This window comes from Convolutriloba macropyga, chromosome 5 (genome assembly GCF_964194025.1).
Source record: "Convolutriloba macropyga chromosome 5, txConMacr16.3, whole genome shotgun sequence".
Taxonomy (NCBI): Eukaryota; Metazoa; Xenacoelomorpha; order Acoela; family Convolutidae; genus Convolutriloba; species Convolutriloba macropyga.
Genome location: NC_134472.1, coordinates 48,463,012 through 48,478,605, shown reverse-complemented (window position 1 = coordinate 48,478,605; position 15,594 = coordinate 48,463,012). Strand labels below are relative to the sequence as shown.

General features: G+C 35.9%; 2 protein-coding genes across 2 annotated transcripts in view; one reads left to right on the top strand and one right to left on the bottom strand.

Annotated features, from left to right (window-relative positions):
* Window positions 1-15,594, bottom strand: part of LOC142339436 (UBX domain-containing protein 1-B-like) — a 394,986-nt gene that overhangs the window by 217,768 nt on the left and 161,624 nt on the right. The window lies entirely within an intron of this gene.
* On the top strand, window positions 624-12,621 carry LOC142340059 (uncharacterized). Its single transcript, XM_075390462.1, has 4 exons — window positions 624-1,874; window positions 2,918-3,141; window positions 11,549-11,725; window positions 12,052-12,621. Exons 1-4 carry the CDS (start codon window positions 625-627, stop codon window positions 12,474-12,476), a joined length of 2,076 nt encoding a protein of 691 aa, XP_075246577.1. The 5' UTR covers window position 624; the 3' UTR covers window positions 12,477-12,621.

Sequence of the window (15,594 nt, the reverse complement as noted above, 5' to 3'; positions counted from 1 at the left end):
AACTTGGTTGACATTAGTTCAACCATATTTTTGAAAAAGGGCTTCAAAAACAGGCATTTTGCTGCTCTCAAATTAAGCTAGTATCAGTTATTAGGCCAGTTGGTCGTTTTTCGCACTTAGATTTTTTGTACTGCCAACTTTTGTTTGTTTTTTTTTTTTTTTGGGTTACCTACTACTTGACTTTTTGTCATCAACAACGGAATAAATTAATGAAGTCTGGAGGGAATTAGTTTGCTGAGCAGTTCTGAGCCTTGCTAGTCTCTAAAAGATCCAAATGAACGAAGCTGCTTAGAAGACATATGTCAGTTAAGCTTGAGCTGCTGGTTTCCTAAGGCCGATCGATTTACAGACAAAGCCAACAGCTCGACACTAGTTTGAGAGGAATTCGCCCCATGTCAGTCTCATGTTTGTTATTTGAACGTTTATATATTTGTTAACGAATGTACTACTAAAGACCTGCGAATTAGGAATACTTTTCGTCATGTTTTATACTGATTATACAAACAGTTGCTGTATTTACGTTAAAGGCAACACCCCTGAAAATTAGTTCGATGGAATAGGTGCCCTCTGCATGGGAAGGTAACCGACGAAAGAAGAAACTTTAATGTTGGTGCAGCTTTTAACATGTTTCAGAAATGCAATGACATCGACTGTCGTACCAATCGAATGGTTCAACCCTCAAAATTGAGCTTTGTTTTACTGTTATGGTTCTCTCGCTGTTTTAGAGCTGCTGTAAAATTTTCTGCAAATCATTTGACTTTGCATGTTGTACTAGTTTTGGTTGCTATATATCTTTATCAACTATCGCTTGCACCATGTCCGCGAAGTGCTGATGATAAGTGCATAGCGTGGTTATTTGAAGAAAATGGTTTAAGGTACATTAGTTTTGTCCTCTTACTGTCTAGTGGACTTTTTGCGTATCTTCACGTCGCTACAATCTTGGGAATTATACCCAAGTTATTTTATTTGGTTGTAATACTACCGTCGTTAATCGTTGTTTATAACTTTGGTTGGAGAACGTCTTGGAAAGAGCACGGGGGCCTAAACAGATTAGCATTAGTTGCAATCCAATTGTTAGCATTGGTTCTATGCTTTCTTTGGAAAGTTTTTGATAACTTATCCAAAAGATGTTCTATAAGATACAAGATTCCCGTGAACAAAATAAAACTTCTAATAGTTTTAGCTATTGCCTTTTTAGTGTTATATAATGTAACACTGTGGCAAAACACTGGTGTCAAATACTTCAGTGGTTCTGCTGGGATAAATGTTGGAGTGAATAATGGCAATTTCAATAGCATCTGCAAATGGATAAACCCTCGGTATTACATATTGGATAGACTCAGGGGTGTTTTCAATTTTGCGTCTTTAAGCTCATGCAGGAACTCTTACGTAACAGAATGGATTCCAGAAGCTGTGAAGAGCGCGGACGTGATCGGATTTCACAGGCTGTCCGGTTTGTCCTCGCGCCTTCTTGCGAATATGCCAGCATTGTGGAAATATATTCGTGATCATGTTAGAAGCTGTTCTGATTTAAAGAATTGTACAAATGTAGAACAGTTACTGCACATCAGCGAGAATCCAAAGTTTGCTGTACGTGTTGTGAGAAATGAGACTAAAGTCCAAACGAGACTTGCTATCTCAGCAGCCTCAAAAAGAAGAGATTTGAAACGGCCTAACGTTTTGATTCTGTTTGTCGACGCATTATCACGACCAGCATTTCGGCGTCAGCTTCCTAAAACTTTTGCTTTGCTCAGAAAATGGGGACGCGATCATAGTTTCAATGTTGCATCATTTGTGAAGTTATCGTCCTTTGCTGCTTTCACGGAGCCGAATTTGTTCCCGCTGATGTTTGGAATAGATCGGGAAACAGCTGCGTAAGTGGGCTATCTGGCTTGAATTCGAATACTTTCATTATTTCCCAAAATAAAAAAGTGGAATTATATATGCGAGGAAAGCTCTTTTTGTCAATTTTTCCTTGTTTTTTCACCCATTGTTCAGAAACACTATCTTGAAACTCCAAAAATCTATTTTAAATTAATATAAAGGAAGTAGCATTTTAGAAAGGGAACATTTAGAATGGGAAAATTTGAAAAAAATGGGCTCTTTTGAGGACGGTGGTGGGAAGCAGGGGGACTAGGGTACATTAGGAGGGATTTTTAGATTTCATTTTTTTCATCGAGAAACTCCTCAAAGTGTGTCTATTTCTAGGTTTTAATTTCTGCTAATTCAAAACCCGGACGAATGTTCATTAAGAGTGCATGAAAACAGCTTAATGTACCCCCGAATGGGCAGCTGAATGGTTTGTACACGTTAAAACTTGTATTTTGAGACATTTTAGCAGTAAAAATCACTGAAATAAACAACTATTGACTAGAAAGCTGAGCAATACCCAGAGGTAGATTGGAAACTGATGTTTTGGTTCGAGAAAGCAGAACAAATAAAAATTAAATTAGATTAAAATTTAAATAAATATAAAATTAAATTACTACAAACATCCGGTCTTCCCATTATATCTCCCATCTTAGGGGTCATATAACCTATAGTCCAAAATCATGGTAATTCTACCATAATGGGGACCATATTTTCGTTGGGTTGTAATGGGAAAGACCCCACCAAACAGTCCCACACATACCACCTCAATACCCACACCCCAACTATCTATCACCTCGCCGCCCACCTACCTCTCCGAGCAATTCGTCCGACGTTAGTCTAGTCGGTTTATGTTTATATATGAAAGCGTACACGAGGAGCTCTCTGGGAATCATTAATATTGATATATATGATTATTGTAATGGAATGTTGATTACTATGTATTTTATTCAGCGGTTATACTTTTTAATTTACAGGTTTCCTGGAGAAAAGCTGTAATGTTTGCGCATTTAGCTTCGGCAGCGCTCAAATGTGATGTTTTTGTTAGGCACAGGAGCCAACGAGCGAACAGCTATATGCGTCTGGAAGGACTACTGGAAACTATCTCTCTGCAATCTGGGTACATAAATGGCTTTGCACATACATCTTGTCAACCTGCTGACTTCGAATGGACGAGTTATCTGCCTCTGGAGATGCCGAGACCTGATCACAGTCTCATATTTTGTGACCCGAATTTCATCAACGTCCATGATCCCTTTAGTCCGCTCAAAGGTAGCATTTAAGAGAATTTAGTTAAACAAGCGATTAATTCTTGCGATTCAGTGTTCTCAAACAGTTTTTTCTGCCCAATTTGACTTTCGTCTTCAGAAACGGGATGAAATTGTATTACGCCAGGGCATTGTCGCCGTGCAGTTGTAGTGGTGTTTTCGTAAAAAATATTATGTTCGACAGCAGTATCTCAATGTAAAAGCTAATATTAGTTGTTTTGGACCCTCTTTTATGTTGACATTGGCCTCTCAGTTTAGCCTCCCTGATCTTACGCAGACTAAAACCAAAGCCAGCGCACGCCAGATCTCTGAGAGAAATGCGTGTAAGGCTTAGTTATTGTAATCATTATTTCCGTGAAAATTACTACGAATTTGCAAACGCGTAGTTGTTTAAAGCTAACTTTTTTCATGTGTGGTAATTTAACTTCGTGTTTGACGTTTTTCTTCCGATTTTTAAAGGAAGGTTTTTAGCAGGTCATACATGTGTTCTAATAGTGTATATTTTTCTAAATTCATCAAAGCGCCGTGATTGATTTTTGACTTGGACATTGCATGTTCCAATAAAATACTGGCGTTTTTTTAGTTTTGCGCTTTTTATAGTTCATTCTGTTTTCTGTCTCATTAATGGCTGACCTCACTGGCTTTTTAGTTAGGAGTATCAGAGGCGTTTTTCGGTGTAATTAATATCAAACGTTGGTACAAATATGACCCTCAAAAAATTGAAAATTTGTATGTTTTTTGGAGTTCTCCCCTTTTTTGCTGCTCTTTTTGTTGTCCTTGGTTTTCCAATGAAGCTGGCTTATAATAGTTTTAAAAGATATGTAAAGATGTTAACTATTTCGACACTACGCGTTTTCAAAAATATCAAGGATTTTTTTAGTATTACCCAGTTTTGTAGTTTTTTTTGTCCTCTCACTTAGTCTCATTAATGGCAGGTCCTATGCTCTCTAGTTAGGTATAATTATTTTTGGTGAATGTCTTTCCTTCATTTATAACGACGTTAACAAATTTTATCACTATTTATTTTTAACAAATGGAATCGTTTTGTCCGTATATTGTTTTTTGCTGTGCGCTGATTTAGTCTCGTCTACGATAAGTCTTTGGTTGTCTAAAAAGGCATAGTTAATTGTAAGCATTGTATTTACAATAATGTTGCTGGGTTTGTGGGTTGACATTTAGTGATGTCTTCTTTCTGCATGCTTGTTGTTGTGTTGTTCCTTAGTCTCAGTAATGACAGGTGTAATACACTTTCCGAATAGCATCAAACCAAACGGTCAAGGGTTCAGGGTTTAAGCTAGTAGAAAATAATCTTACTTCCCTCGAGACCTATTTTTTTAAAATTAGCGGTAATTTTTTTGATAGCCGCACAGCGATAGCTGGGGCTATTATGGGCGTTGGTTTATTTTATTTCGTCGGTTTTTTTGTTACGACAATGACTTCACAACCACTTCAAATCTTTTTGTTCATTTGATCATGAATTTTCGACCGAATTGCGTGCGTGACGTCATTTTTCACTTTTACTGGAGCTAGTTTTTCTTCATTTGCATGGTGAAGTTTTTGGTCACACGTGACTTACCTCACTCTCAAAAATGGTCACACTTGACTTATCTCACTCTGAAGTTGACTTTTCTTAACTTCGAGTCAAAGAGATAAGGTGAGGTAAATGTGCGACACTCTAATTGAAGGTTATTTGAGATCCCCTAATAGGAGGAGCAGTAGGTTATTTACTGTGGTATCGGAGGCCGGACTTTGTTTGGGTAGCCCCAGTTAAAGGGGGATGTCAGATTCCGGCGGAAGAATTTATACGAGAATTGTCTACGATTCCATATTTGGTATCAAAATTTGGCGAGAGGGATCTCAGCATCTGCTTGATTGTTTCCTACATTTTGCCCATACTAAATATTTTTTCTTTTCAAACATTTGGTGGGAGTGATATCCACCTTTGTTTGACTAATTAGTTTAAGCCCCTAGCGGCCACTTCCCTTAGTCCCCCTTTTATCCCAAGTTACAATGGTGCCCCCACCGCCCGAACCTCTCTGCAATATTTGTAACGAGCCTTGGAATATACAAGTTGATGCATTTTGTGTCAAATGTAAGAAAATATTTGTTCACTTTGGTTGTTTGGGAATTTCAAGTACCGCAAATATCAAAGGCACGATCTAGTGGTCATGTGCTGGTTGTACTCCTATCTTTACTGCAGAACCATATGCGCTGGACTGAATTACGGCCGTTGAGGAAAAACCGATTGTGTTGATTCTCTGATCCGCGAGGTGATAATGCTACGCAATGAGATAGCGTTGATAAAGAAACCGAAAAGTGGACCCGACAGGAATCTAAACGACAGCTTATCCAGTTATCACAGTGCGACAGTAAACAAAAAGAGACAGAAGGATGAATTTGATTTTGAAACTGTACAAAGTAAAGTAAGATCAACTAAGGAGGTAAAAACGGGAACGAAAACCAATCCAGCCGTCATCAAGGGTGTCAGAAAAAACCCTCAAAGCGTCGTCAATTATATGTAGGTCGATTGAGTCAGAACATAACAGCATCAGAAATGGAGGAGTACTCTGTAGAAAATAGCGTTAAGCTACTCATATTTTCCAATTTTTGAAGTCAGAAGCTCACCTGAAAGCTTTCCATTGTGTATTTAATTTTGATGAGTAGAAAGTTGAGTTACCTGATTGCTGGCCTGAAAACGTTACGATGTCAAGATTTTACCTGAATGAAGCCGACCGTGATTGGCAAAAAATGGTCCAAAATTGACTACTAGCCTGTCCTCCATTAAAACAAAGGACGAAACGAAGATCTACAGAACTAAACATTTGTCTACAATATGTACGCTCTGTCAGGAACCAAACGAATGATGTAAATGCCCTCTTGGAAGAAAATGAAATCAGTTCGGGAGTGTTTATGGAATAGTGGATTACGAACAACTGAGATGACGATTTTATTCTAAAGCAGTTTCGTCACCTGGATTTCTTCCATAGTGCACCAAGGGTTGTAAAAAGAGGAAGTGGAATTTGCCTCTTTTACATGATCTCCATTTGGAAAATTTTGAAAAATTTTCCTCTGAATTTTTTGAATGCTGTTATGCCTCTTTAACTGTTGGGGCTACAGTTATTTAGTATTCGCTGTTTATCGACCACCTGGATTAAATGTTAAATCTTCTATTAATCACATTACTATTGTTTTGAAGAAAAAAGCCACAATTCGACAGAATTGTTCATTTAACATTCTGGCTCATTTCAACATTTCACTGAATGTAAATAACGATGCATCGAAAATGTGGAACTCATTTTTTGAAGATTTCGGCTGACTCAGTACGTCTGCGAGAAAACGCATAGAAGTGGTTGGATTCGTGACCATGTTATAGCGTCAAACAATGTTTCAATTAATGTTAAATCGAATCGCATCATTACTTTATCGGACTTCTTCGTTTATTCGCTTCTCGCTCAGCAATGTGAAACAACACAAATCTCAACAAAATTTGATGTATAGAAATTGGAATAAGTTTGATTTTGAAGGTTTTATTAAGTTATTGAAGCCTTGCTTAAAGTTTGATGGTGCCTCAAGTATTGATCAAGAATTGAAGCATGGGATAAGTAAGGTTTGAGGAGAGTATTTTGGATTCTGTTCTACCACCCAAAATAGAAACATTTACTGAACATCAATGCCCATTTTTGACGACGAGCTTTTGAGTTTGAAACTAAATAAGAGAAAAGCAGAGCGTAAATATAGAAAGTAGAAAACATCTGTAGTAAAATCTGAATATGAAAGTAATACCCATATGTGTTTTGAAAAATTCTTAGAGAAGCGTTGATTATACATTGAGAATGCGTTGATGGAAAATTGTAGCCATAAAATGTTAGCCACCTTAAAACTGCTTTTTTGGTCAAGATGTAGAACAGCTCCCGAAATATGAAAACAAAAAACAGCTTGCAAACGACTTCAACGAGTTCTTTGTAATTAAAGTGGAACCTATTTTTGCATCGATTTCCACTGCGATAGGTTTTGAATTTCTGAAAGCTGAAGTTAACTCAATGATTTCGTTCACAGAGTTGTCGATAAGTCAGTTTAGAGATTTGATTTCGGCGTCGTCAAACAGTACATCTCCACTGGACATCATACCGACACATCTTGTAAAATCATTTTCCAGATAATTATTTTCTCGACCTCTTGAAACTTCTTAATCTTTCACAGAAGGCGGGATGTTTTCACCAGTCCTTTAAAATGGCCATTTTAAAGCCCCACTTGAGGAAAGCAAATTCTGATTGTGAAGATTTTTCATATCGACCTATCTCAAACCTAAGTAACATCTAAACTATTAGAACGGGCTGTATGAATTACTTCTTCCAATTCTTGAAACAAGTTTGGGTTTCAAAGATAAAGTGCTTAGCTTTTTAAAACAGCGTGTCCGCTATAAAGTTCTACCTTTTGGTCACCGTTTGCTTCACCATCCGTGGAAAATTCCGATGTATCTTGGCGCGTTAGTTTTGCGAAATGATAAGGTAGCTAGATGCCAATATGCGTACAATTTGAAAGTTCCTAATGTCAAGACTGCTTTTAGGCAAAGATCAATCAGTTTTGTTGCTCCTTTTCAATGGAATAAGTTGCCTTTTGAAATGAAACTAACTCTCCGTGTGTTTGATTATCGGAAAAAAGTGAAAACTTTTTTTTCTTTGATTTTTGAGCACTTTTGAGTTTGTAAATGGTGCTTAAACCTAAAATAATAATAATAACATATATCATCTCATCGTTTAATCCAATATTGATTTTTGATCTGTCACTTTTTTATGTTTCATGAGACTGTAGATCTGCAAAGTTATTGCGGCTATTTCCTGGCAATCTGACTGTTATGTTTTGGATTTGACCGTGCTTCCTTTTTTGGTTTCTAGTCTTTTATTCTCAGTATTGACAGATCTCATTGTTTCTTCCTCACGAGAGAAGATTGAATTTGTTTAATGATTCCAGTTAGTTGCTGAAGTTTTGACTAGGAGCATTCGTTTTAAAAAGCAGATGGCGTTTTTTGACGCTTAGATTTGTGAGATTATTGAGATTATGTATGTGGTTTATTTGCTGTTGTTAGTCAAAAGACTGGCTGTTTTGGTTATGTATTTTAGTGAATATTATTACTTATTTTTAATTGCTCTCAAACGATCTTTTTGTGGCCTTTATATTAATCCTGTTGGTCTTTTTTATTGCGATTTTTCGCTTGACCGATTTTGTGTCTCTCCCATTTGACTTTCCCTCCTTAAAAACGGGATAAGCAGGCAGCGAACAGTGGGCATTGAGTTTCATTAGAGGCCCTTAGCCGCGTTTAGTAGTCCTTCAAGCTATAATTTTTGGTAATCCAGACAAAAACACGCAATTTTTTTTTACTAATTTTCGCACTTTTAAAGTTTTTTTGTGAAAAATTTTCGTCATTTTTTTGAGTTTTTCAGCCATGGGTATCAAGGAACCTCCTCGAGGGTTTGATAATAGGTTACTGTATAGGAATGGTTTTCAACATCTTGAATTTTAGCATTCTTTTGACAATACTTTCATCTTTTTTGCCCTTTATTTTCATTATTCAGGTTTTTGGAGCCACAGGGGCCAGAAAACCTCCTTTAGGGTTTGATAATAAGTTACTGGAAGATTTTCATTGGCCATGGAATAGTAAGCAATTTTTGATACTTGCATTTTTCAAGTTTTTAAAATTTGTCATTTGTAGGTTTCTCCACCCTCAAGAGCCAGAAAGCCTCCTTCACGGTTTGATAATAGGTTACTGCATAGTTTCTAAATGTAATGGATTGTTTTCTAAGATTTTAATATCACGAATTAAAGCAATTTTTTAAAATTTGTTGCAATATGTTCAAGTTTTTTCAACCTTTTTGAATGGTTTTGATTTTTCTGACTTTAGGTGCACGGGGTTTGATAATAAGCTGCTGCCTAGTTTCTAGAGTTAATGGAATGGTTATCAATATTTTGATAACTCGAGTTTTGGCAATTGTTTGATAAATAACATGTTTTTTGCAAATTTTCGGAAATTCATATGTTCGAAGTTTATGGATCTTTATGAGCCAGTGAAACGATTTTGATTATAATAATATCACAAATATAAGCAAGATTTTGTTTAAATTGGCAAATTTTTTAAATTTTAATGTATATTTTTGTTCTTTTGAGTTTAACGATCTTTACTCTTCAACGAAATTATAATTCTTGCAGATGGGTTATATGACAGAACTCCACAGACAAAAAATGTCTTGAAACAATATTTTTACTGGGGAGTTTACTGGGGAATCTGGTAACTTCTCTTAAAAAATTTTCACCTTTCAGTTATCTATTTCATTTTTTACAAGGCTGGAAAACTAGAAGTTGCAGAGTCGAATCTCTTCCTGGAAACATTCCTAGCTCTCTCTCTCTCTGTCGGTTGGGGTTTCTTTACTTCTCTTTAACGTTTCCTCTCTCACACTCTAGCTCTCTCTCTCTCTCTCTCTTTCTCTCTCTCTCTCTCTCTCTCTCTCTCTCTCTCTCTCCTCAACTCTTATTGATGTCGGACTTCAGCTGCTGTTATATGGCGTGATGTTATCATCTATTACCTCGTTAACGCTGAAATATAGTGGAATGTTTGAACATATTTTATAAATGACTGAACTAGCACGTCTTTTGCTTTTCGCTTGACCGATTTTTCGTCTGAACCATTTGACTTTTTGTCCTCATAAACAGGATGAAGAAATAGCACCCAGTGGGCATTACATTAAGTTCTCTTAGAGTCTTTCTGCTCCCTAGTCTCAAAATATGCGATTCGCAGAAACTGTTTTGGAGACCTATACTTATAGTGTGAACTGCGGTTCTTAGAAATTGATCCCCCCACTTAACCCACCCCTGCACGTCGTTCAGGTCGTAAGGGCCCATACAGACAAAGATCCCCCTCCCACCGTCGCCCGCCTGCGCTAACCTCGCGAATTTATTTAAGCTAAGGCTAGCCTCACTAAACCGTTGCTAGCTACTGATGAAGCCAACCGCTCGCCGGTCATTTGAGAGCAATCCGCCCGACGTCGATCATGTTCCTCGACTTTGGTGCAATTCGGTTGTCTTTTTCTTTCTCATCTCTAGTCCTTTTACTTTTTGTTTTCTACAAATGTGGTTTTTCTGTTTTGGAAATGATTAAATATTATCTTAATAATGTTTTAATGACTTTGTCAACACTCTTTAACTGTTTAAAAAGATGCAAACCATTTTTTTAAAGATTTTTTTAAATACTGGTGTTTGTTTGGTTTATACTATGATCACTTTTGGACGTTTTTCTTCTGCGAAATAATTTGAATTGTATTGGGACGCAGTTTTTTAGGAAATGTTCCCACATTTTCACATTTTTTTAAAGTGATCTGTTTGCACATTTTCGTGATTTTTTAAGTCCACTTTGAGAAGCGAAAATGCGAGTGGTTTTGCGGCATGAAATCTTTCAAACAAAATTTTGAAGTACTGTGAGATAACAGAATTTGATTAAAGAATTTGCTTTCTCAATTGTGGTTTTTGTTCACATGCGAGACTGACTTTGATTTTTACGTCACGATCACGTCAAATCCCTTTGCGTTCAGTCATCCATGCAATTTTGACTGAAAGCTCTTAGTGGAGCGAGTTTTTACATTTCAAAATTTAAATTGCATTAGGACGCTGTCTTTTAAAGATTTGTTCGCACATTTTCTATATTTTTGAAGTCAAATTGGAATAGTGATTTTGGTCGCGCCGAAACAGGAAGTAGAGCGAAAAAGCGAGTGTTTTAGCGGCGTGATTTTTAACGCAAATTTTAAAGAAGAGTGCGAAGACGGCATTGGAACAAAATCTTTAGTTCACATGCGGCCATTTGACTTAGATTTTTGCTAATTTAAAAATGTTTTGATCGGTTTTTAAGTTCTTTTCCCTATTATTTTATTGTCCCTTCGAGGTCTAATATTTTGATTAGTCATTGAAAATCCTTTGAACTGTGTCAGGACTTGTCCTGCTATGTTCTTGTTCTTTCGCGTGATTTAGTTTTCGGCCACACTTGATTTACCTCATAAAAATGGCTTTCCTATCAAAATAATTTTTACTTTGACTCAAGATAAGTTCAACTGTGTTTATGTTACTCCTCTAATTGGAGGTAATTATAGGCAGTAATAAGTTATATAGATTCCTAAGATTAATGTAACATCTCGGCAATTAATAGAAAATGCATTTTTTTGTATTGAAGCTACAGCTCTGCGAATCTATCACATGCATCTTCTGGCAGTGTACCAGCAATTTTTTTTCAATTGGGTCACGTAATGAACTAATTGAACGTTGAATTGTGGAAACAATCATGATTAGAAGAACCAAAATATACGTATCTGCCTCTGATTGAGAACAAAGGACAAGCTATAGCCGAAGAAGATATACCAAATTTGTTTTAGGGCCATTTTCAGTGTTGAAGAGGTGTATGTACGGACGCCAAGTTCACGAGTATGTGCTTGAGTACATCACTTCCTTCTGGGAAGTCTACAGGGATATGCCCAAAGTGTTCTCTGCCCACTTTTCAGAAGCGCATGAGAGCACTGGCGAAGTGATTGCCAACATAGATCGTGATTTAGGTAACCTAAATTTTCTTGGTGCGGTAAAAACTTCATATTGATCCACTATCAATTGCAAAAAATCAGGTCAATAGGATTTCGCTGCGCAAGAGCTTTCATTATTCAAGAGCTTTCATTATTCAAGCTATAGCACAATAGTCAAACTTTTGTTGGTAGCGTTAGTTTGTATATTTCACAAAACAGCAACTCAATCATTGGAATAATTGAGCGAAAATTTGATCAGTTTAGTCGATCATAATAATAGTCACTCAGATAAATAATAAGAACATGAATTTGATCTCAGAATTGATCGATGCGGATTTTGTATTCTGGCAATGGTTGTTTAGTGTCCTTTTTATCGAAGTTCATATCGAGTGGAGCTTTAAACAACACTGCTTTCTTTCTTCTATCTGATCACGGAAATCACATGCATCCGGTTCTACGTCTCTTCCCGGATGCTGGCTGGTCGCAAGAAGAAATGCACGATCCTCTTCTCATCTCTATTACTCCAAGTGGAGTGGGCAATGTAAATACTATCGCACATAATCAGTACCAATTGGTGACCATGTACGATGTTCGGAAGACAATTTTGTCTCTAACTGGAAGCTCAGATCCGATAACACATGAGGCTGATGATGACGGTGGTTGGTTGGAGAGGAGGCGAAAGAGAAAAGTATTTGATATTTTGAACGAAATGATCAGCAGTGAGAGAAATTGTCAATCAGCAGGTGTACTACCTGCGACCTGCATGTGCGCCAACACTTCAAACTAAAGTTGACATGACAATCTTTTTGCTAATATATTAAGACGCTACCTTAAGTTGAGATGCAATCCTTTAGCTAAGATCAATAAACATTTTGTTTCAAGTGAAAAAGTAGTTACCAAATTATGTAGTACCAAATTTAAGTTTCTGTGAATTTCTGCTTGAGGACGTTAGACCTTCTGATTGGTGAATATTCTAAGTCTTCATGTCTATTCTAAGTTCTCAGACACAGCAGTTCATGCTACAAAGAAAGCTACATTTTCCAAAGTGGTTGCTTTAACATATCTTGTGTAGCTGTAAGCTAAAAGTAGATAAATCGCTGTATTTTGGTTTCGAGTACTGAAAGTATGGTGGCGTACTTTTTAATCAGAGCAGAGATCATTGAGACGCAGTTGAAAAAGGGTATGTAAATAGGTTGTACAAAATGCTTTTATGAACAATTTGAGTACAGAAAGTCTTTATACGACTCGGAGAGGATTTTTAGAGGAGTGTCTTTACTAACCAAGATGAGTTTACGTGCCGAAAGTAGTTATGGCGAGCTGCTGATTTTAACGACTCGGAGTTTTGTTCTACCTGTCAAGCTGTTCTAAAACTTTTTACAAGTCAGTACTGAACGTAAGTAAATGATAATTTGTTGAACAAAGAGTGCAGACAAGAGCAATGTTTTGTACATGCCAATTTTTGAAAGAGCGATAAAAAGTATCAAAACACTTGCTTAGCGAGCAGAATTTCACATGATGATTTTTTATGCAGTTTTGGTTGCAATTGTAAATTCGCCAAAGTGGTGGTTCTCACGTGTTCCTTTTTTCAAAATGGGGGAATATATATACACGAGGCTGGCCTTTTTTCTTCAGTCAGTTTTTAACTTTTTATGCATCGTAGTGGAGAAAGACGATTTTGTGAACCACAGGTTGATAAAGTGTTGCTGTTTAAAAAAGAAAAGACAAATTTAGGGGGTTGAGAGAAGGGTTGTATTAAATTATAATAATACAATTGTTCCAAATTACCTTTAAACTGTATGAATTATCTTGTATTGGAGCTTAATAATGTTTGAAATCAAAAATGGATTTTTATTGTAATTTATGAAATTTTCGATTGGACAGAAATGGAAAAAATATAAATCTCAATCGAAGACATAAAAATTTTAGATATCGAAGAAACTCAACTTCTTCCTGTTTTTACTTTTAATTAAGTTTTTAAAACTAAAGAGTACCTTATTTTTTTGTTTTATGTACCATAGAACGTATCTGAATACTCCTCTTGATCTAGAAGAACGATTGGAAAAACAATTGCGCTTTGTGCGGCTGATGGGGCGACAGATTATGTGCGATCGAATGGGAGTTTATAAAAAGTTTAATAATTATAGCTGTAAGCTGAGTGGAGCTATATTGCAATGCTCTTGGTTTTTTGACGACTCGAAGAGGAGTGTTGGTTTTCTCTCGGTCTTTTTTTTTACAGGAAGTAGATTTGTTCACGCGGCATTTGACCTAAAAGCGAAAGTGAGAAAAGCTGTCTCGGTCAACAGATTTTCGCTAAGCGAGAGAAGTTTTTTGATCATGCGCTTCGTTTAGTGAATGAATTTTTGACTTTGAAAAGTAGTTTCTGACTGAATGGCACATACAGATAACCGTTTTTAGCCGTTTTTTGGACTAAGTGGCCCAATTGTTTTTGCTTTTAATTTGGTTTCTTATAGAAATGAAGTTTATTCGATGCTATATTGAAATGTCAACTTCGGAAATTGATTCCACAGTGTTTTGCAGAGGCCATAAATTGCGTTTCAAGTTGAAAATTGGCACAAACTTCTTAAGTTTTTAGTTAATTCTTGGCTATTTTTCTATTAATTTCTTCATTTTTGGATCTTTTAACCGTCTTTTTGTCAAAAATCAGTTAATATGGTAACTTCTCTTTGATAACGCCTCTTTCTACCTCGATGTAATTTTGTTTAAAATTTACATATGCTAATCCGATTTTGGTAGTTTTTTTTCTGATTTTCTTCAGTTTTTTGTTTGTTTTTTTTTGGTTGTAATTGCTAGAAATAGTCTTTTTGAGCAACGTGAGGTACTTTTATTTTCGTTTCAATAAAAATTCAATCATTTTTTGGCGTTAGGTTTTTGAAAAACAGTTAAAAATTTTTCATAAATGCTGTCTTAAAAGTTTTTCAATTTTTCGTATTTACGAATTCTGCTTTTTCTATTTTTTGTTCTCTTCAGGAGAATAGATCTTTGTATCGGATGATTAGTTATCTTTTATATGTCTTGAAAGCTGAACAATGAAATGTATTCGTTTTTCTTGAATTTTAATTGATTTTTAACTTTCAAAAATGAAGAATGTGTTCTTGTTACGGTGTTCCTTACATTGTGCCCATTTTCTTCACATTCTAGTTTGTATCTTTCTATCTTTGTCCTGGCACCTACATCTATTTTCGGTATATTGATTTTTTCAGTTTTTAAAAATGAATGATTTCAGCTTTTTCTTTGATTTTCGTCATTTCTTTGGTTTGCATTTGATTGCATTCAACATAAGGCAGTACTGAGAGTTTGATAGCAAGCTTTTTCCGCAATTTCCACTTAAGACTTTTTACTGCAACTTTCTTGCGGCCTTGGTATTAAATTAAACGATTTTTTGCCTTTGAATAATCTTCTGCTGCTTATGTATTTTCTACGATCAATTTAATTTTTGATATAGTATGAAATCATGTTGTCCAGCATATCTAGAGCAAGGAACAAGTGTCTGTTGTTTTTTTGTCTTAATTGCAGTTATAAGAAATTTAATTATAGGTGTTTTCTGATTCTTAAATTTGAGCTTTCTATATTGAAAAGATTTAACTTAGTTTCTAAGATTATTATCTGCCGTTTGCTTTCGCGATCTTTTTCAGATTAAAATCATGAATTATTTGAGGGCAATTGATAACCTTGTCAGCTTTTTCAGTCTATCACTTTTTTGACCTCTTTAATTAATTCGGGTTTTTAACGTTACCAAATGTTGTCAATGATATAAAATTTTGCTGCATTTTGTTTCTCTTGGTGACAGTGATTTAAGTTTCATCAATTTTTTAGAGCTGACCTGGAAAGGTTGTGAGTTAATGGTTTAATACAAAAAGTAGTTGCTTCCGCTGCAATAACGGTTT

Bases quoted from the DNA above. Each gene is read 5' to 3' on its own strand.
- LOC142340059 (XM_075390462.1), top strand. From the start codon at position 625: ATGTTTCAGAAATGCAATGACATCGACTGTCGTACCAATCGAATGGTT. The intron at 1,875-2,917 runs GTAAGTGGGCTA...TGTTTTTGTTAG, and splicing joins ATAGATCGGGAAACAGCTGC to GCACAGGAGCCAACGAGCGA. The intron at 11,726-12,051 runs GTAACCTAAATT...ATGGTTGTTTAG, and splicing joins CAACATAGATCGTGATTTAG to TGTCCTTTTTATCGAAGTTC.